Raw genomic sequence first — 22,911 nt, 5'->3', positions numbered from 1 at the left:
TGTCAGCATCTGTTGTTTCCTCCAGCAATGTGGGCCCAGGCAGCAGGCTTGGTGGCAGGAGCCCTCACACGCTGACCCATTAGCCAGCCCTCAACTGTTGCCTATGGGATTTGCAATCTTCTTGAGGTTCTTGCTTCCTGGAACTTAGATTTGACCGTTTGTTTTAAATTTTGCTGACAGAGAATTTTTTTTTTTAAAAAAGTGTGTATAGCTCTTCTGACTGTAATGTCTATGAACCCGTGGGTGTGCAGTGCCCAAGAAAGCCAGTAAAGGGCACCGGGTCCCCTGGGCTGGAGTTACAGAGTTGTGAGCCACTGTGTGTGTGTGTGTGTGTGTGTGTGTGTGTGTGTGTGTGCGTGTGTGAGGAATCAAGCCCAGGTCCACCACAGCCTCTTGACTGCTGAGCTGTCTCTCCGGACTTCACAGAGAAGTTTAAGGCCCTCTCCAATTCAGTCTTCCTTTTCCAATAGAGAGAAAAAAATTCAGTTTCACCCCTTCTGCTCCAACTGTCTTTTAAGCTTCAAAACTTTCATCTTGCTAATCCAGCTCAGAAGCTGTAACTCCCTCTGTTACAGTGCTGCCCTACTCCAAACGGCTGGTCTACACCGCTGTGCTTGAGGGCAAGACTAGGCTCCCCAAGACTTCAAGTCTCATCATTTGTCTGCTGCTTCACATGGAAACACAAGCGCGCGCGTGCGTGCGCGCGCGCGCACACACACACACACACACACACACACGCACGTGCGCGCACGCACACATACACACACATACACACTTCAAACACAAAGTAAATGTTCTATCACAGAGGTTGCACACTGTCAACATTTCTTATATATTTGCTTAATCTATCCCTTTTCTTTGTTTAAAGAACAAATCCCAAGATATGACATCACTTTATCAACACATATTCCTTAAAATGCAATGAAAATGCAATCACAATTAACATTTCTTTTTTTATTTGTGGGTTTTTTACATGTATTCTACAGTCTGGTTTTATATAAGATCAAACATTGTAGTTTGTCTTATGAAGGCTGACAGTGGGGTATGTGGACAAGCGGTAACTACAGCCAAACAGCATTTCCCAGCCTGCCTGGGAACTGTAATGGTACACGCGTTATGCTGTTGGTCGGTCTGCCCTCAGCAGGCTTCTCCACCGCAGCGTCACTGGTCTTGGACAGATGGTTAGCTGCGCCAGCCACCGGGATATCTAGTCACTAGATGGCAGTGATACACCGCTACTTCCCAGCCCCTGCTACACACACCTTAAGTTATGATAGGCAAAAACATCTCCACAATTACCACAGGCCTGCTGGGAAGATAGCCCCCACTAAGAACTCCTGTTGTAAGTGGACCCCAAGGATCCCTGGGGCTCTCTGATCACCTAGCTTCTGCACTGAGGACGAAACACCTCTCAGATCTTACTACTAAGGGAGAGCTTTAAGCCACAGGGCTTGAGTCACATTGGTGCTGGGAGTGTCAGACACTCCAAACTCCTCTGAACATGACCTCAGAGCCTGTGTGTGGAAAGAGGCCTTTCACGATTTGACTTTATAGGTCCAGGCAGAGCCACCTAGGGATGCCCCCAAGCTCACTCTCCCACCCTGCTACATAGCTCTTGCTTCAGTGGACTCCCACCACATTGCCTCCCAGCCTGCGGTCCTAGCCTTGCCTGTTTGGGCACTTCTCAAGCAAAATCAATCACAGCACTTTAATGCCAGAAAAGGCACAGTCACCTTCTGGAGTCCCAAAGTGCTTTTAGGGTGGAGCTAGTTCACTCTGCAGCAGTGCACCTGTCTGCTCTCCCATGAAAGCCATTGCCCAGAATGCCTGGTTAGCTGGAAAGGGCACAGTGCCAAGAGTTTGGTCTTCATAAGTTACTTAAAAACCCAAACACTGCCCCATACAGTTATTAACACTAAGTCGAATCAAGTTGTAACTGAAACAGGCTCTGAGGTCCAGAAGGCAGCACCGCCATGAAACTTTCCCAGGTGGGAAAAGCAGACAACCGTGATGTTTATGATCATCAGGACGCAGTGAGCACAGCAGTGCAGGTCTCCAAGTCACCATCAGTAAGCGCCTCTGAAACTGACACGCGTACACTCGCCCAGAAGCGGACGGCAGCCCGGCGGGCCTGTCTGCAGTGCACGGGGTAAGAGGCTGTGTTCACATTTCAGTGCAGGCCTGCTGACACCGCCTGAGTCTGACACTTTATCTCGGATATACCAACGTCCATAACTAGGGCAGTTTAGTCTGCTTAGATCTGTGGTAAATGACATGTCAATCATCCCTAATATGTATTTTGCACTAGAAGGATCTATTTGGAAATAAGAACTTTAAAAGAAACTTATCAGTTTCCAGTCAAATCATGTTCAAAGATTTATGGAAATGAAAATGTAGGCAAAAAATAGAGGCTCCGTGCCCGAGGTTTTCTTTTTAAGAATATTTCCTGCACAAATAATAGCCTTCTCATTTATCTTACAAAACTCTAAAACCTCAGATTAATGACCACTGGCCAAACCTAAGGCCAGGCCCACTTTCTGTGCATTCATCTGATAAACTGCCTAGAGACGATCATGCTGCCATGGGAAGCCAAGGCCAGCTCTCAGGCCGCAGGGAGCCACCTCATAGTGTCACAGAGAGGGTAGCATGAATCCCCCTCAGAGCACCTGTGATGCCACACAGCTGCAAGGCGGCCAAGAGCTGGTATCATCCGAGGCCACTGACAGGTCTATGCAGGACTGGGCCGTCCGTCTCTTCACCCACTGCACAGGATCTCAGGGAAGAAGTACGGTACTCAGCCGTATCCCGGGACATCACAGCCATACACTGTGCCTGGACAGTCAGTTACTTTAAATAAAGTCACTCAGGCATCAGACTGTGACCCAGATGTTGACAGCATTGACCTTCAGCTCCCAACAACCAGAGTTCACATATCGAGATGAATTCTCTTCAGGCGCAGTGGGTAGCGCTCTCTCTGGGCACAGTCTGGAGCTTGCTTTCTCTTTATCACAAGGTCGGAGGCCTTCCTGGCTGCAGTCTCTGGTGGTGTGGTCTCCACTCGCGTCACACATTTGTCAGGCTTGGAATCTGCTTTCCTGTAAAGGCTGGAGAAGACTTCCTGGTTGATCCTCTGCAGCTGGATGACAGGCCTCATCTTTAAGACCTGGGAAAAGCCTTCTCCTTGTTCAAGTAACACAGGAAAAGCCTTGGGAAGGAAAACCTCAGGTTGAAAGGTGAACGTAGAGGCAGGCACACTTCACACAGATATGAACACGTCACAAGTCTATTGCTAAGCCACGGCACCCTGGGGTTATGTATATTTGGCCCTGTGTTTTAAAATCCCACTTTAAGCAAAGGGATTTAAACAAACAGCTAAGACTCAGAAGATATGGCTCATTCCTACAATAACTGCTGGCAATGTTACATTTGACAGGAATAAGAGAAGTTTGGAGATAAGAATTTAAAGTCTGAAATCTTGCTATCTGATGAGCATGCTTTTGGAATCTTGATCATTAAGAGGAGGGAGAGGCACATTTTGATTATAATAGATGGAACAATAATTATTTTATACTTTGTCTGGGACTCAATCTTGGCCAGTCATGCTGGCACATGAATGTAATCCAGGTTTGAAGCCAGCATGTGGAATGCTGTGAGGCTCTGTCCTCAAAAGAACCGAGGCAGCCTGTTGCTGGGCCACCGATTCTGGATCAAGAATAGGATAAAAGTACTAAGTTGATCAATTTATCAGGAAAATGTACATTTGTTAACATATTAAAAAAAAAAAAAAGACACAGAAAGGCAAAAGAGTCATCAGAACTGAGAAGGTTCTGAAGGAGCATGTAGCAGGAATTGATGTTTAGGTAAAATAAACATCCCAAGCCACGTATTACGGCCTGGGGGCTCCCAGCTGCAGTTGTATAAGAATGACTAAGAGCAGAACTCCACGCCTAGGAGCAGCTCAGGGCAGTGTGCTTAGCCTGGGGTCACACCGACACAAAAGCAGAAACAACCAAAACAAGTTCCAAAGCCAGAGGCTCTGGTTCAGCTACTTGGTTGGGCAACTTATTTAGGTTCTTCATGCCTGGTTTCTCATCTGCAGACTGGGGTTAACATATCTACGTCCTATGATTAGTACGAGGATCAAACGGCAGACACCACATGTTCCCTAAGTGTTACAAACAGCATTTTCCTAAGTGACTGACAAGTTGCCAACACAGCTCATAAAGTATGATCTCACTAGAGAAGCATGTAGAACACACAGCTCCTGGCACCTGCAGGCTGAATATGTGGCACATAGTAGGCACCGGATAAGTGGAACTCTCTGCTTTACTGTTGCTTGCCTAATAAGCGTACTTCCAAGCCCCGTGCTGGACTCCCGAGCCCCCTCCCGTGCCCAGCGAGGCTGGTGAGGCGAGCAGTGACCTCTCCTGCTCTCTGCACGTGCCGGTTACCTTCACGGCCTCGCTCAGTTCCTTAGCTATGGCCTCTCCACGGCGTTTCAAATCCTCCATTTGAGAAGCTGCAAAAGACGACCAGACAGCAGCTTAGGTTCTCCATCTAGTTAGCCAATCATGAAGACATTTAGATGCAATCTGAGGGGACAACTCTCCTTATTCTAACCTTTCTAAGAGCTTGGCTGGTTGTGACAGGGTTTCCCTGTGTAGCTGAGGCTGTCCTGGAACCCACTCTGTAGACTGAGTTGGCCGCAAACTCAGATTTCTGCTGCCTCTGCCTCCCAAGCACTGGTATTAAAGGCGTGTACCACCCCACCCCCAGCCTCAGTACTTTGTAATTCCTAAAGCAATGTCCTATTTAATTTATGAAGATAAATGAAAAGAGCCGGACACCAGAGTGGAATGCAGAGGTATGCACTTAAGACAGCCGGCTGCTAAGCAGTCCCCGCACTGCCCACAGGGAGCGCCACCATCCGCAGTACAAGCACTGCTGCAGCTGGCGCCTCTGCATGGCATCGAGGGTAAGACAAAGAAAGGGAGACTAAGACGTCTGACTTGTATAAAAACCAAACACAGGCCAGTGAAATGACTCAGTAGGCAAAGGGAGTTGCGAGGGGCTGGCAAGCAGTTCAATCCAGAACCAGTCAAGGCTCGCAAAGAGAGTCCATTCACAAAGCTGCGTTCTGATCTTCATGTGTGTTCTGTACCATGTGTACTCCCCCCCCCCAACACACACAGTAAAAAAACGCTTTTAAAGCAACACACCATCTAAACTTACAACGAAATCACTCTGTATTAAGGCCATGTGTAGACAGAGCATCTGGTGGAAAATTGGAGCTATGGTTGCTAGTACTACACATTTGTTTTTCCTTTTGTGATGCTTTTCCTGAGTGTGTGGATGTATCTGTGCATGTGTGCATCTGTGCGAGTGTGTACCTGTGTCTCTATGTGTGTGCATGAGTATGTATCTGTGCATGTATGCATTTGAGCGAGTGTGCACCTATGTCTCTGTGTGTGTGCATGAGTATGTGTATGTATTTGTGCATGTGTGCATCTGTGTGAGTGTGCACCTGTGTCTCTATCTGTGTGTGTGTGTGTGCATGAGTGTGTGTATCTGTGCATGTGTGTGCATGAGTGTGTATGTATCTGTGCTTGTGTGCATCTGTGCAAAGGTCACCATCAGGTGACTTCCTCTATCACCCTCTTCTTCCTCAGACAATGTCACTGACTCAGCTGGACTGACGGCTAGTGAACCCCACAGCTCCTACTGTCTCTGTGTCTCCAGTTTTTAACCCAGGAATTCAAATTCAGGTCAAAGCATTTCATCAGCAAGATCACCTAGCCCTTTTCTGATCACTGAGTCTCAGGCTGAAGTGCAGATGCTGGGTCGGTTCCTTAAAGCCACAAAGACGAAAAGCACCGGGAAAGCCGCGGGGCTGATAGAAAAGCCAGCCCATGTCCTTCATAATTTAAAAAGAGATGCACAAAGCACTGTAGAAGCTGTGCCGACTAGTACATGATGTCTAAAGACACAACTGATGGTAACAGTAAAGGAGGGTAGAGCTACAGACTTTCCATGTAGTGTGAAAATAATGCTGGTTTAAAATGATACAGCTATAATGTTGACACATGAATTGTGATTTCTTAAGTCAGTGCCCTAAAAATTATTCAGAAAATAAAAGTGATATGCTGCAAAAAGATCAAATGAACAAAGGAGAAATGAAGGATGTGACAGACAAAATGAAGGACTGACAGAAGGACATGAGGAACAGAAGGATTGATGGACAGAAGGGCATGACAGACAGAAGGACATGACAGAAGGATGTGATTGATGGACGAACAGAAGGACGTGATGGACAGAAAGCATCACAGAAAACAAACACTGAGGCGAGCCAAGTCCTCCCCTGTCAGTCACAATTAACTATCAGTAGGTTAAACTTTGCTACTGAAAGGCAGAAATAGAAGCGGCAACTGGATAAAAACAAATGATCCAACTAGATCACACCATGACTGTCCTATGAGCACAGCCATGAAAGAGTGAAGGGAAGACCAGAACATTCCACAAGGAAGCAATCATGGGCCGGCGGGGGCCAGAGGACTCAGCAGAGCTGGGGCTGCACTAGGCAGCTGTGTAAGGCCCTGGCTGTGACTGAGCCTCCCTCCGGCTGCATTAAAAGCTCGGCTACAAGAGACTATACTGATAAAGGGGGCAACTCATCCAGAAGAGCAACAACAACACACTATTGTACTCACACCTCACAACCTCACACGTGTGCACAGCACACCTCACCAAACACAACACACTATTGTACTAGACTTCACACGTGTGCACACCTCACCAATCACAACACACTATTCTACTAGACCTCATACATGTATACAGCACACCTCATCAAACACAATACACAATACACATTTCTAGTTTGGTTTCTGGTGCTCTGATAAATATCACTTTTATGGTAGTCTGAATAGGAAAGCCCTCATGAGCTCACGTGTGAGCGCCCCCTCCCTGCTGCCGATTGATCCAACTATACACCGCTCGGCCCCTTCAGCAGCACCAGCTCTGCCTGCAAGCCACCGTGCTTCCTATCATAATGAACCAAATCTCTGAACCTGTAAGCCAGTCCTAATTAATGATGTCCTTGACAAGAGCGGTTGTGATCATGGGGTCTCTTCACAGCAAAAGAAACTCCAACTTAGACAATTACCAAAAGCAACTTGGGTGGGGAAAGGTCTTGGCCTACTCACGGGTGGGTCCCCACCCAGCACAGAAGGACGTCAGGGCGGAGCCATGGAGGAGTGCTGCTTACTGGCTTGTTCTCCCACTGGCTCATGCACAGCAGCTTTCTTACACAAGCCAGGGCTGCCATCACAGGGATAGGACTGTCCACCAGGCCTGGGCCCTTCTGTACCGTAGCAATCAACAATCAAAACAGTGCCACACAGGCATGACCACAGACCAACCTGATCTGGGCAACCTTTTAATTGAGGTGCTGGCTTCCCAGGTGAGTCTAGGCTGCTTCAAGTTGAGAATAAGACCTGGCCAGAGCACACACATAGGCCTCAGCGTCACTGCCACAGGATGGCGAAGCAGCACAAGAAGCACTCCATCAGGCACAGGAAGCACGCACCACGACATCGCACTTGCTATAGCAAAGCCATGCAGTCAGGGAGCAGCCGGTGCTTGCCGGGCTAGGGAGGGAAAGAGAACCACTGGACGGCTGTGGAGTCCCTGCTGAGTAGTAAACTGCTCTGGAACCCTGGGATACGCAACGCTGGCTACTGGTGGATGATGGGCTTTAAAATGCACAATATGGTCATCCTAAAATATTTACTTTTTATTATTTCATTTTGTGTGTATGAACATGGCTACAGAGGCCAGAGAAGGCTGTCGATGCCCTGGAGCTGGAGTTAGAGGAGGTTGTGAGCCACCCGCCATGGGTGCTTGCTGGGAGCCAACCCTAGGCCTCTCCTAACAGCAAGCAGCAAGTGCTCCTGATTGCTGTACCCTCTCTCCAGTCCCAGCGTGCTCAGTTTTGTGTATTTCCACCACAACTATGGCTATGTTTGGTTGTCAACTTGAATAAATCTGAGGGATTTCACTGATTGGATCACTTGAAATTGGAAGACCCTCCCTAAATCTGGCCACGCCTTCTGATGGCAGCCCACATGGATAAAGGAAGCTTTGGCTCCTTGCCTGCTCACCTTGCTCTTGCTGGCAACTTCATCCACCTGCTGCTGACACATTCCGCCATTGTTATTAGAACCTACTTCTCTGGGATTTCAATGTACACTGAATACCAGCAGCTCTATAGAATTCTCCAGGATTCTAGCACCAGACTGGAAATTCACTGAGCAGCTACCTTGGCCTTTCTGCTGGGAGTCAGCCATAGTTCAACTACCCGGCCCATAGCCTGTGAGGCACTCTCTTCACTCACCTTCTCTTGCTCTCACACTGATCCCCCACCGTCCCCTCAGACACTCCTAATACAGCAACAACCTGAGCGTCTCTGTGCGCGCCCGCCAGCCTCACAGCTCTGACGAGCCCTTAGTGTGCCCTCGCATGCACGTTAGGTCCAAGATGAAGGTGTCCAAGGACAAGCTCCTTCACGGGTGGGCACTGTCACAACACTGAAGAACTGAGGTAACTGGAAGCTCAGAGGCACATGCCTCGAGGGGCTGAAGCTCCTACAGCTTAATGGGCTCAGAAGCCACAAGGGACACAACATGTGTCTACTGTTTTAAGCTGTTAAAATTTGAGATAAGTTACTAAGTAACAGGTAACAAATCCAACATTAGATTTCAAATCAATGCATTTAGTCCTAAGTGTAAATTAAAATCTACAATGAGTGACTATCTAGAACATTTCAGTTACGCATGCATTCCTACACACATACATCTAGAAAGTGCCCCAAAGGCCAATGTGTTAAATGCTTGGTCACCAGGCAAGCCTTTTGGGAGGTCCTCAGGTCTCTGGGGATGTGTCCAATATATCTCCTTCCTTCCTTAACTCTCTCCCAGATAAAATACTTCTGAACTTAAAGACATAGGCTCAACTGTTGACCTGAAGAAACACAATAGACTATTTTCCTTACAATTCCAGGTTTTTAAGATACTGTTGTTTTCACAGTATACATGAAAACATAAGACACACTTGAACAGAGTTTAAAATGTTTGTCATCTGTATCTAGTCATCATACTTACATATCTAGATGGTGGCTTTTTAATATGTATGTATGTAGAAATACATGCCTAACTTCAACAAGTTGTGTACTGTATATTACTCTGCAACAAACACACGTATGGAACATGAACTTTACTTCTGTGTGTGAACAGGCAGCCGTAGTCTTCATCGTTGTAGCTTTACTAACAGCAGCAGCTATAGCCCTTGACCTGTAACTCCTTTCTCAAGGTTTCTTACAGATTAAGTTCTGTCTATGACTAATACAAACAGTTCCTAAAACACCTAAGCCACCTTTTGGTCTTTACTTTCCCGTTGCTGAACAATACCTGTTCTCACCTGTTGTATAAACAGTGAGAACATTTAAGCCCAAGGGTGGTTGGGCTTGCGTATGAAACAGAGGTAGGCTGAAGGCTTGCAGACTTGTAAATGGACCTTCACACCCAAGTGTGTGACCAGGTATTCTAATGATGGGCCAGACACAGAAGACATCTAGAATTCCTTGCTGACTACAAAATGCCAACTACCATCTCCAAACATCCTCCAAGCTCTAGTGGAAGGGCCACTAGAGGGCAGTGTGGACACAATGAGAAGCCTGGACTATCCCTAGCCTTGAGAAGAGGCCCATTCTCTAATCCTGGGATCCTGGGATCCGGTGGTGATCACAGAACCTTAGAGTAGATGTTCAAAGCTATACAGGATACAGCCATGATAGAGGACACCTCCTTAATCAAAGAGGGCGAATCACTCTCAGGGGAACTGTATTACAGAGAACTTGCCTTAAACAGGGATCTGATGCCAAATGGACTGGGGAGTTCCAGGGGGGAGGCAGGTGGACAGGATCCACTTTACCCAAATAAGGAAATAAGTGAGAAACAGGAGAGAACAGGAAGCAGGAAGCGAGATCCAGTGGGGGAAGTGAGGCGATCCCCAGGATGGTGTGAAAGGGGCAGACAGGATGAAGGTTCACTGCAGGCAAGGGGAGCTGGTCAAGACGGGAATAGGAAGACGGAAGGTTAGAAACAGGACAGATAGATAAAACCTTAAGGGTTTACCACACCTAGGAATTTATAATTCAGGGAGAAAATCACAGACAGATAAGACAGAACAGAGATGGGGGGAAGAAATGTCACATTAGAAGGGATGCAGTAACAGTGGCTTACCCTGCAGAATAGTTACACAGTGTAAGATGTAAGGACTGAACAGACTGATTTTTCCCTACAAGAATAACAGAGATTAAAAGTGAAGTTAGTGGACAGTCAGGCAGAGGTGGCACAGGCCTTTAATCTCAGCACTTGGGAGGTAGAGGCAGACATATATAGCTCTGTGAGTCCCAGCCTGTAGGTGAGCGTTCAGGGACTCAGACAGACAGATAAGCCTGAAGCCTATTCTGTTGTGTGGGCTGCTGTGGTCACCATGCACCGTGGTTCTCTGACATTTCAGAACAGGCTCACAGCTTACTGTACAAATAACCCAGGAAAGGGAACTGCGAGCAAATAGAGTCAGAATTCACATCTTTTAGAATTCAATGTAACTCTTTAAAATATTACTCTGCCAGAAATCATACACTGTGTTCCTGAAAGAGTAAATCACAACTGGGCAAACCTTAGCTCCAGCATAATGAAAGTTTCTTGAAATGAAAAATACATGATACCATTCTAAAATTCAGTGTCTAACTATGAACTTACAATACCTCTTCTTTTTTTAATGAAGTAAGCTCAATATTCCCATTTAGGCCTAAACCTTATCTGCAGAAGCGGCTTCTTCAAGTCGTCCTCTGACCTGCACATGCACGCTATAGCATGCACAGGTATGTGCACAGATGCACAGAACAAATCAGGAAAATTTTTTAAGAAGTCAAAACATTTTCTACCACAAATATTTGCTAAAGAAATTCCAAAGCAATAAGCTTTTTGTGGCCTTACTCACCATGATTCTAAGAGAATCTGTCACGTTTTATAACTGAGAAGAACACAGAAGCAACCTGGATACAGGAGCATCGATTGGCCTTCGGAGGTCTCAGTGCTCACACCCGTAAGGCCATGCAGGATCAGGGATGGGCTCCCCTAGAAGCATTCTCCATGCTCCTCCTCCACAAACTCAACAAGAACATCTATATGACGCCAATGTGTACCACTCTTAGCAATGTCAGCAAAATGTTTGTAAAAGCAGCACAGCTCACAGGAGCCTCCTAAGGCTGGTTAGCTCACTAAGTACAATGGGGGGGGGGGTGTTCCAAGGCCACAGCCTCTTATGTGAGCCATCGCTCCTGCCCTGCCCAGCCCTAAGTGGCTTCCTTCATAAGTAACCTAACATCTTTGTGACCTTTAGATAAATCCTTTAAAATGTACAAGCAGACCCTAGTTTCTATCAATTGGAAAGCTGAATCTTCTGTCAGAGAGCATCTGAGGCCTTTCTGTAACCACCTGCTGACGCTTCCACTGATGTACTTTGAAAGTAGTTTATGATTTTCCGTTGTTATTACAAAAGGCCATGAAATTTGTTACATTGCAAAATGAAATTTGCAGTAACCTAAATCTGTATTCCCCAGCCACTGTCATATCTATCTTCAAAATAAACTCTCTTATCCTCCTTAAAGTAAAAGTCCTGTAGCCCAGATACACATGCCAACTCTGACATAGACATTAACCATCTGTTGTCATCTACACACAGACTGCTCAGCAGTGCAGCATTGCCAGAAAACAAGACAGGCTGCCTGGACTTGCAGGGCCATGCCAGGACACCTCTGCCATCACTACTGTGTGATGTGAGTAGTGGGGAAGAGCTCTCCACATTGGGGACTTTACACTAATGACTAGACTATTCAAATAGTCCTGACAAATGAAAGTTGCTCCTGACAAATGAAAACCACATCTACTTTATTGGTAAACAATCAGTAGATTGTGTGTGTGTGTGTGTGTGTGTGTAGTGGTGTGGGGGTTGCCCTTGAAAATGTGGAAGTTCAGCAGCCTGAGAGCACTGTTCGCACCATCCCCTAGCTGCCTGCCCTCTGAAGCAGAGGGAAATGAAAAAGTGGAAATGAAAGCCTGGCAGAGAGCCCAGTTTTGCTTCTGGGTCACTGCACTGACTAAACAGGGGCCGGTGACCCCCAAGGCCTGCGAGTTCAGCAGAAATGCACAGCTGAGCGGTGTTCTCTGGCCTCAGCCAAGTGTCTAAACCTGCTTCCCACCTTCCTTTGTTCTGTGGACTTGCGTTCACTCCTCCGGAGTCTGCTTAGGCCCGCCTCCGCTCTAGAGAATTCCTTGTGAGCCTAACCACATAACCTCCTGTCTGCTCTTGCTCAGAAGCTCCCTCCCACCCGAGGACACTGCCCCGGGGTCATGTTGCCCACCTAGTGAAGATGGCAGATCACACGCTGCTTCTTGAGCCACCGTGAGGAGGCCACACTCTGCAGAGTGACTGACCCCTCAGTCACAGCGAAGCAAGCACAGCACAGACTTCAGCCAGGGAACGGCAGCTACAGACCTGACTCCCTGGGAAGCGCAAGGAGCCGACCTGCCTCAGCTCCCCAAACCATCAGTTTGCCTGCTTACGACCGAAGTCTGCACCGAGCCTTCATTCAAGCAAAGATGAAACAGACCGGAGCTGCCGTCACAGCCAAGTAAACCCAGAGGAGGCCAAAATTAAAACAATAGTGCTCTCAGAATTCTGAAAGTTTGATTTATAAATCTAATTAATCACCAAGTACAAAAGAGTAGCTACTGAATAAGACTTGGCGGTTCATACCTATAATCTTAGTACTCGGGAGGTGGAGGCAGGAGGATTGTGAATTCAAGGATAGCCTGGGCTACATAATGGGCCCTGCCTCAAAAAACAAAAACAAACAAAAAGCCCACTCAGTGGCGAGCACTTGTCTAGCAGGGACAGGGCCTATGCTCTATTCTCAGCAGGACAATAAAAGTCATAATGGGAAAATTTTATCTATTTAACTGGAAGAACTAAAATTGACAGAAAAGCCGAAAACTGGGAGTGGCGGTGTGCTTATTCAACAGGCAGAGGGCACGAAGGTCTATTTCTTGCTCAAGAAGACTTTCACAGGACTGGATAAAGTCAGATAACTTCACTAGAGCAGTAACAATTTTACAAGAGACATTAAAGGAACAGAACCACAGTATGCCACTTCCAAACTGGGAGCCAGAAAAAGAGATTGAAGAACACTGTATCTATCCACACAACCAAAGGCAGCAGAGGCAGGGCTTGACGAGAGAGGACTGGGATTGGAAACGAGGAAATATGCAAGTTCTACAGGCAAGATCATGGTCTGCTTCCAAAGAGGGACTCACCAACAGCATTGATCAACTTACTGAACTCAATGCACCCAAGAAGATAAATATAGCAAGAAATGTACAAATCCAGGTGGAGCACATTAAAGGTAAAGCCTCAAGTCCTAAAACTAAAGCACACTACAACAGAGAAAGCTACAGCAAGACAGAAAGAGAAGCTAGTGCCTGGAGGAGCAGCTGCAGCTGCGCAGCGTGTAACCTACACTGTCCAGGCGCGGACACTACAGAGGGAAGCGTGCATGTGGCAAGAGTGCTGGGCCCTGACCGTGGAGAGGACACGGGGAGGAGCTCACAGAGGGAACTTCATTTTCAATGATTCTCACGCTGGCTTACCTGGGTCAGGGTCACATTTCAGGTCCAGAGGATGTACAACAGGGTGATACTGCTTCTAAACACAGCACAAAGTAAAACATTTAACCTAGATACGTAAGGCCTCAGAAAACTAAGCATCTCTCTCAGTTACTGTGAGCAAATACAGTCAGCAGTGCTGGCCTCAAGGTTTTTCCCTTTTAGATCCTGACCTCTGTGTGGCAAAGGTCTTTAGGTCTGACTACCTTTTGTGTACTGCCATCTGCTGCACAGAGTCAAAAACAGCAGCATGAAGATGGCAGTCAAAGGAAGCAAGGGACAGGACGGCCATTCTAAAACACAGGGCAAGACCACAGCGTGGTGGCATTCATTCAGGACAAATGTTCGGAACTCACAACTCCACAGAAACTTCAAAAAAGTGGCTAAACTCCCACCGCAGCCCTTTACTCTCCACACTGAGGCGCACAGGACCAGCTGGACTTGCCATAGTCAGTCCAAGCAAAGGGGAAATGTTCCTTCCTACTGTGTCACTCAGTGACAAGGGCACACATGCCCTCTAGTCCTGTCCTTCCACCTCAGCCGGACCACTGTCAGGGTTTTCTTTTGGCGGTCAGGGAGGTTTAGATCAAGTGCAGGCCTTTACTGCCCCAAAGCATTACCGAAGGAGGCATTACTGGAGGGTTACACTTAGAAGTCTGCTGACTTACAAAACTAATGGCAAGGAGGAAGGCACAATCGAAAGCCTGTATACAGTCATTTCTCGGGACGATGGCACCCCAGCGAGTCTCCTCAGCGTTTGCCTCAGGTCTACGCTGCCTCTAGACCTGCCCCATTGGCATTATGATTCAGGACTCACTTGCATTTGTTCTAGTTTCAGATCTGAGAAGACTGGCATGTGACAGGCATGGTGACTCTCAGCCAGTGAAAGATGGAGGTTGGAAGATCAGAGGTTCAAGACCAGCCTGCACTATATGAAAGGTAAATAAACTAATTCTTTTTTTTTTTTTTTTTTTTGGTTTTTTTCAAGACAGGGGTTCTCTGTGTAGCCGTGGTTGTCCTGGAACTCACTCTATAGACCAGGCTGGCCTCGAACTCAGAAATCCACCTGCCTCTGCCTCCCAGAGTGCTGGGATTACAGGTGTGTGCCACCACCGCCCAGCAAACTAATTCTTTATTGTGGTAAAACACTGTGTGAGGTTTTAAGTATAACCGTCTCACCAGACTCGCGTGCTGTGCCTTCAAGGTTTGGATGACACTCTCAAGGACCTTTCTGGGATACTGCCTCCGTTTCGTTGCGACATCTACGATGAGCTCATCAAATTCATCTTCAAGCACTTTGATGTCAGAATCTATTTCAGAAAAGTCCTTTATTAGTGTGGAAATATTATATAAGCATAAGTCACAGAATAATTAAAGAAAACAAACATGGCAGATTACTGGATCCCCCCCCCCCCCCCCATCTCGGCACTGATCAATCTGCAAGCGCCTCCAGAAAATACGAAGCAAGCAGCATGGTCCTAGGAAACAGGCACCTGATAAATGCAGCAGGGGCAGAAAGATGAAGGCTACAGAACAAGGAAACACGATCAGTAGGAGTTAAAGAAGCAGCACTTAGGTTTGAAATCCAGGTGCCAACAAATTCACTGAGGGAGACCGCTCAGGGAGAAGTACCTTTGGGAGAGGAAAATGACGACATAGAGCCTTGCAAACAGAAGCGGTTCAAATGGCATAGGACAGGTTACAGGGTAGAGGGCAGAGGTGCACTCAGTGCCGGAGCATGTGCTTAGCATGGGCAGGGCCCCAGATCAGTCCTCTGCCCTTGCCCACCATAATTAAACTGTAAAAGGCATCTCATACCATGGACAAGGTTCACTCTATTTTGTGCAACCCAACCTGTGACAGCAGTGAGAAGGGCACCCACTATGAGACCTGACTCTCCTGGGCAGGGAAAGGCATGACGACCCGGGGGGGACTTACTCAGACTTCAGGGGCAACTATTTAATCAGATCTCCTCAGCTGTAGACAGTGGCTCTCAAGTTCGAGCAGAAGGAATGATTGCCCAGGAATACTACTAGTGTGTAAATCAGGACTCAGGTCTAGGATAGGGTGAAGAAACAAAGTACCCTGGAAGAAGTGACTGCAGACAGATGTAGTTGGCCTCATTAAAAAAAAAAAATACCTTTCAAGTAAAGATACTGGGACGAGGCGGGTAGCTCAGCGGTGAGAGCCTCCAGCATTGGTAGGATCTGCACTCAGTCCCCAGTACCGAAATAGTTATAAACACTAAAGACCTAAGTCCTCAACTCAGTAACTCACACCATGAGCTCTACTGAGCAGTCTAGGCTAACCTCACTGACTAAAGCTGTTAGGAAGATGTCTGACGATGGATGGCAGAGGTTTTTGAAGCATTCTGACAGCTGGCTGGCATATGTATTGTCACATCTAGACGAAGGCTGTGCAGTAGAACCTCTCACTCCCCCAGCGAATATCCATTGAGTCTACGCAGCGGCTTCTTTGGATGATATCTGAGGAGGATATGGAACTCTCACTTGTAACACTCTCTGAAATAAGGAGCTTTAAGGCTTACAATGGTCACTTGAAAAGTGACATCACTGGTTTACAAAGAACAGCACAGTTTTATAAAAGTTCTTTTTTATGTATGGGAGGGCACACTCACCACAGCAGCTTTGCATGTGGGGTCAGGGAGCCACTGTGAGTCCAGTGGGCTCTCTCCTTCCCTTCAGCAGGAGCCCTGCTCCCTGCTGAGCCAGCTCAGCTGCACTGCAGCCTTCTATGCAGAAAAAGGCTCCCTAGCGCCACCGAGGGGCAAAATCTGCAAAGCTGAAATGTCCGAACAAATGGACAAAAAACTTGTTGGGCGTCTATTACTGAAAAAGGTATGGAGCTGGCTACAGATTGCCTGACTAAACTTCCATCCAGAGCAGTTACAATGAGAGAAAGAAGGCTGCTTCCCACAGAGTCTACTCATTTTTTTCCAGAGTGTTATCAAGTGCAGGAACTTGGAAATCTCAATGAACAAAACCAATGAAACCTCAACAGGCAGAAGCTGTTGAATCTCTTGAGTTTAAGGCCAGCCTGCTCTACAGAGCAACTTCCAAGACCATCAGGGCTCCACAAAGGAACCCTGCCTCAAAAACAAAACAAACAAAACAAAACAATCCACCCCTTTGTCCTTGTGAAGCCTCATTTCTGCTTCCATGTATCTGCCCAGAAGCAAAGCCTATTAAATCTGTTCACACAATTTTCCTTACAATTCCCATCTAAGACAGGGGTGTATAGATAGCACAGAAACTTGCCTGGCATCAGTGTCTCTCTGTCTCTGTCCCCACCCTCTCTCTCTCTCTCTCTCTCTCTCTCTCTCTCTCTCTCTCTCTCTCTCTCTCTCTCTCTCACACACACACACACACACACACCCCAAAAAGACCAAACGCTCCAAAACAAAAAACTCCCAGGATTCCTCCAAGGCCACGTGACCAAGCTCACATCTCTTTGTACTTTATCATCTTTGACACACTTGCTGTTACTTCTCCCACACACATCACTGCCTTGGGCTTCTTCCCCTGACACTTTGCTTCAGATAAAGACCCCTGAAGAGCTGTGTGGTGGGGGAAGTGTTCCCGCCTGGCTTCTACATACCCTACTAATCAACAATTATTATGTTAATATTTTCACAAAACTGAGGCTGGTGGTTTTACTATGTAAACGCAAAATCTCAGTTTTGGTAATTCTGAATAGAATAGTCCCAAGTAACAGACAACAAAATCTTCTGGGCACAGCACTCTCCCACTGTTGAGAAGAAAAGCTGTAAGCACAGAGATGCAACTACCAGTGTCAAATGACGGGGCGACCCCAACACAAGCCCTGGATGTTAGTGTCAGTCCTGGTCAGCCCTGAGTGATGTCACAGAGGGCGGGTGGCACGCGTAGCTTGTCAGAAAAGCCCTGCTCTGCACAGCACAGCAGGTATGAGGACACGACAGCCCTGCTCTGCACAGCACTCCAGGCCCAGGGACACGACAGCCCTGCTCTGCACAGCACGGCAGGCACAGGGACAGAGCCTCTTTTCTCAGACTGATATTTTCTATTGATATTTTCTACCTACTCTGACTTTTGATTTATTAATCCTCTGCCTTCTTTAGACCTGCCTGGAAGGCACAACCAAGTCTAAGCTGGGTGTGGTGGCACATGATTTTTATTTCAAGGACTCTGGAGGCAGAGGCACATAGATCTCTGAATTCAAGGCCAGCCTGGACTACAGAGTTCCAGAACAGCCAGGACTACACAGAGAAGAGTGGTAACAACAAAACAAAAACGTACAATCAATTGTTTGGAGTAAGGAAACATTCTTAAGAAGTTGTGATGGTTTGTATATGCCTGGCTATTAGGAGGTGTGGCCTTAGTTGTGCAGGTGTGCCACTGTGGATGTGGGCTTCATTTGTCCAGGCTGCCCAGATGCCAGCCTTCTGCTACCCGCCTTCAGAACAAGAGGTGGAATCCTCAGCTCCTCCAGCCCCATGTCTGCCGGGACACTGTCATTCTCCAGCCTTGATGATAATGGACTGAACTCTGGACTTGTAAGCCAGCTCCAATTAAACGTTGTCCTTATAAGACTTGCCTTAGTCATGGTGTCTGTTGACAGCAGTAAAACTTTAACTAAGACAGAAATTACCTACAAATTTGTGGCATCCTCTGCATGATATGCATATGGTTTTAAACTTTAAATGTAAAACACTTCATTATCTTTTCTAAGTATTATCTAAGCAATGCAAGCATATAATGGGCTTTATAGGGAAACACAGATTTTTCTGGGTCTATTCCTTTAAGTGGGACAACTGTACAATACTCTCCAAGAGCCGACTGCCCAGGGCAGGTGAGAGACCTTTAGGAAGTCATGCACCGTACAAGCTAGATCAAGGCACCCCCTGAATTCCTCTTGGGCTATATCTACATTACTTTCTTCTTATCCCATAATTGTTTTTTTTTTTTAAATAAATGACATCATGAGATGGCTCAGCAAGGAAGAGTGCTTGCCGCTGAGCCCAAATCCCTGTAGCCCACAGGGTGAAAAGATCTAAACAACTCCTGAAAGCCAGCCTCCGGCCTCTAGCAGTGCAGTGACACGTACATCCTCATGCAGTGAAAGTTTATAAAAGAAAATGGGTGTCTTCGCCTCTGCTCTATGGCTGAGGACAGACACCATTGCAGTGTCACAGCACAGAGGTAAGGATCTCTGCTCTGTGGCTGAGGACAGACACCACTGCAGTGTTGCAGCACAGAGGTAAGGATCTCTGCTCTATGGCTGAGGACAGACACCATTGCAGTGTTACAGCACAGAGGTAAGGATCTCTGCTCTGTGGCTGAGGACAGACACCATTGCAGTGTTACAGCACAGAGGTAAGGATCTCTGCTCTGTGGCTAAGGACAGACACCACTGCAGTGTTACAGCACAGAGGTAAGGATCTCTGCTCTGTGGCTGAGGACAGACACCACTGCAGTGTTGCAGCACAGAGGTAAGGATCTCTGCTCTGTGGCTGAGGACAGACACCATTGCAGTGTTGCAGCACAGAGGTAAGGATCTCTGCTCTGTGGCTGAGGACAGACACCATTGCAGTGTTACAGCACAGAGGTAAGGATCTCTGTTCTATGGCTGAGGACAGACACCACTGCAGTGTTGCAGCACAGAGGTAAGGATCTCTGCTCTATGGCTGAGGACAGACACCACTGCAGTGTTACAGCACAGAGGTAAGGATCTCTGCTCTATGGCTGAGGACAGACACCACTGCAGTGTTACAGCACAGAGGTAAGGATCTCTGCTCTGTGGCTGAGGACAGACACCATTGCAGTGTTACAGCACAGAGGTAAGGATCTCTGCTCTATGGCTGAGGACAGACACCACTGCAGTGTTACAGCACAGAGGTAAGGATCTCTGCTCTGTGGCTGAGGACAGACACCATTGCAGTGTTGCAGCACAGAGGTAAGGATCTCTGCTCTATGGCTGAGGACAGACACCACTGCAGTGTTACAGCACAGAGGTAAGGATCTCTGCTCTATGGCTGAGGACAGACACCATTGCAGTGTTGCAGCACAGAGGTAAGGATCTCTGCTCTGTGGCTGAGGACAGACACCACTGCAGTGTTGCAGCACAGAGGTAAGGATCTCTGCTCTGTGGCTGAGGACAGACACCACTGCAGTGTTACAGCACAGAGGTAAGGATCTCTGCTCTGTGGCTAAGGACAGACACCATTGCAGTGTTGCAGCACAGAGGTAAGGATCTCTGTTCTATGGCTGAGGACAGACACCATTGCAGTGTTACAGCACAGAGGTAAGGATCTCTGCTCTGTGGCTGAGGACAGACACCACTGCAGTGTTGCAGCACAGAGGTAAGGAATCCCAGAGTCACACCACACAACAGACCTCACACAGAGATGTACTGAAAGGAAAAACACAGGAGGGAAGCAGCAAAGAACTGAGCAGGAGGCAGGCTTTATGCAGGGTTTCTTGTAGGAGGAAGGCATGAAGCTTTCTAGGGTGGCCTGTGATTGGAAGGATTATGTAGGAGAGAGCAAGGTCTCTCCTACAAGGAGGAGAGGGGAGGAAGAGAGACAGAGAGACAGACAGAGTTAGACAGAGTCAGAGAGAGAGAGACAGGGCATGGGAAACCTCAAGGCCCACCTCAGGGACAGACACACTTCTTCCAAAAAGGCCATACCTCCACAAATAGTGCCATTCCCTGCTGACTGAGAAGTCAAAGAGATGGGCAAAGGTGGCCACGCTTATTCAAATACCACAGAGAGACAATGAGAACAGGATAGCAAAATAACAACCTCAGAGATTAACCACAGAAGGAAAACTTAAATCACGTACCCATAAAACAATGATCTTCAGCTTCCTCCCAGGCCTGTCCGTTAATGCTGACATTCTCCTGCACAGCCGATTCAAAAGTCTGCAATAAATCCACCACAGCCAAGTCAGCAAACGTGACTCATACAGAATTCAAACACGTTAGTAAAAGAATAATGGACTCTCTGTGGACTAGAATGGGAACAGTGGAAAAATTAACTATTAGGAGAGGGGCTAAATACCCATAGCACACAGCAGTGACTGCGCCGGCTCTATCCGTAACCATCACCACGACCATATAAGCAATGAACAACGGAGAGTGGAAGCGGTAAAGAAGCGCAGGTGTGGGCTCCACCACATGCTCTCCCAAACAGTAAGCTATTTCCAGAAAGGGTTCAGAACGGATGGGTAAGTCAAACAGGGCTTAATATGTGAAATTGTTTGAAAACATTTTCAATGGGCATGCCTTCTGTACCACTTGTATAATTAAGAAATAAGTATAAATAAGTGACCGATAATTATGAACTACACTACGTATTCTATACTAGTATCTTATAAAAAGGGCTGTGATATAGCTCAGCGGACAACACTGTGCTAGCACGAGCAAGGAAGGCTCTGCGTTCAGTCCTCGACACTAAGGGGTTAAAACAACCCATTTTATAGGGTAAGATTCTTACCATATTAAACTCTCGAGGACTAAATGAGAAAACAAATTGTCTTTGAAGTACTCACTGCAGCTTCACCAATCACTTAAGAATGTTACCATGTTTCTCAGACTTACCTAGATGTTTATCAACACTCAAAACTTCATTTACTTCTAATTCTCTTTAAGATCTCTTTAAACAAGCTATTAGAGGTTAAGTCACATTTGTCTTTTCCTGCATGTGCATGTTCTAATTATCTTAGCATTTTCTATAAGACAAAATAAGAGTATTTACAGTCATCTCCTAAAATGACTGCTAAAAACATTATGAGCCGTTTCTCTTCTTCCCTTTCTTCCATGGAGAGACCTGGAGTTACTATATCCAAAACTGGAACACAAAATTACAATCCAAGAAGGTTTCTTCATTATTCTTTCACTTAACCACTGTTGCTTTGTTTTTTGATGCTGATAACCTCTATATTTACTCTGCACAACTGTCATTTTGTGGTGAACTGCTGCATTTCAAGCTTGAAACTTTCCCCTACATATAGGCTTCTGTGTATCTGCTTGACAGTCAGCAATCCTTCAACCTCTAGTGTCTTTCCAAGAAACCATCATATTCAGGGGTATGCAAAATATAAGAGAAATAAGTGGGTTCTAAGGGCTGATGAGGGGGGGGCGTGGAACACACAGGGTCTCTCTATGTAGCCCTGGCTTGTCTGGAACTCACTGTGTAGACCAGACTGGTCTGGAACTCACAGAAATTTGCATGCCTCTGCCTTCAAGTACTGGACATACACTGTCATGACCAGCTCAACTAGATCTTGGTAAAATTTAACACCAAGACAGTTTCTTCGTCTATTTTCGACTTAAAAAGAAAATGTTTTTCCTGAATTCACACGATGTTATAAAAACAAACAAAACAATAACAAAGACAAAAAACCTAGCCAGGTGACTGACTTCAAGGATTATCATTTCTTGGAGAATTCCTCATACCAAACGGTAAAGCTGCGCTGACCTGTAGCTACTGTCCTTACTGAACACTTTAACTACGGCTAGTACCAAAAGAGATGTTTTGTAAAGCTTACTATGAATGCAAAATGCGATGCCTAGTTTATACGTATAGTGCTGTACATGTTCAAGAATATGGGTACACTAATACCGCCTGCTTCTTAAAACTGCATACGTGTTCCCCCCGTATGTCCCAGAACGGGAAGCACCCAGTGGCACTAGCATCGAGTTGCCTTCCCTGGCATTTCCCAGGCCAGCCTGGGGGCACCGCTCCATCTGCGGAGGCCTGACATGGGCCCTGAGCCAGAGCCGGGCTGAGTGGGGCGAGGGCCGGGGAGGAGGGGTCCGTACCCACTGCGCATCCCGCAGCGCGAGCTCGCGGACGTCCTCCGGCAGCACGGCCCCGAGCTTCTGGAGAAAGCGGCTGCACATCTCCATCACTTCCACCACGGCCCTCTTCAAGGTGCAGCGCACTCGGAAGTCCTCTAGGACAGAGGCTGCTGCCGTGGCCTGGGAGTCTGAGGCGGCTTGGGCATCTTGATCCTGCGGGGCGGAAGCAAATTCTGTCACACGAACATCCGCCATCTTCCCTGTTTAAACTAAGGCGGGAATGGCTTAGACCGGAAGGATGCTTCCCTCCCTGGAACTC

The 22,911-nt window shown here is 47.0% G+C and overlaps 1 protein-coding gene across 1 annotated transcript; it reads right to left on the bottom strand.

Annotated features, from left to right (window-relative positions):
- Positions 1-933: 933 nt before the first annotated feature.
- Nsl1 (NSL1 component of MIS12 kinetochore complex) lies at positions 934-22,893 on the bottom strand. Its single transcript, XM_052199964.1, has 6 exons — positions 22,614-22,893; positions 20,633-20,711; positions 14,967-15,097; positions 13,773-13,827; positions 4,452-4,519; positions 934-3,205 (listed from the first exon to the last, which is right to left on the bottom strand). The coding sequence occupies exons 1-6, from the start codon at positions 22,845-22,847 to the stop codon at positions 2,927-2,929; spliced, it is 846 nt and encodes a 281-aa protein (XP_052055924.1). The 5' UTR covers positions 22,848-22,893; the 3' UTR covers positions 934-2,926.
- Positions 22,894-22,911: the final 18 nt, after the last annotated feature.

Source organism: Apodemus sylvaticus, chromosome 12, assembly GCF_947179515.1.
Source record: "Apodemus sylvaticus chromosome 12, mApoSyl1.1, whole genome shotgun sequence".
Taxonomy (NCBI): Eukaryota; Metazoa; Chordata; class Mammalia; order Rodentia; family Muridae; genus Apodemus; species Apodemus sylvaticus.
This window is presented reverse-complemented; position numbering and strand designations above follow the sequence as displayed.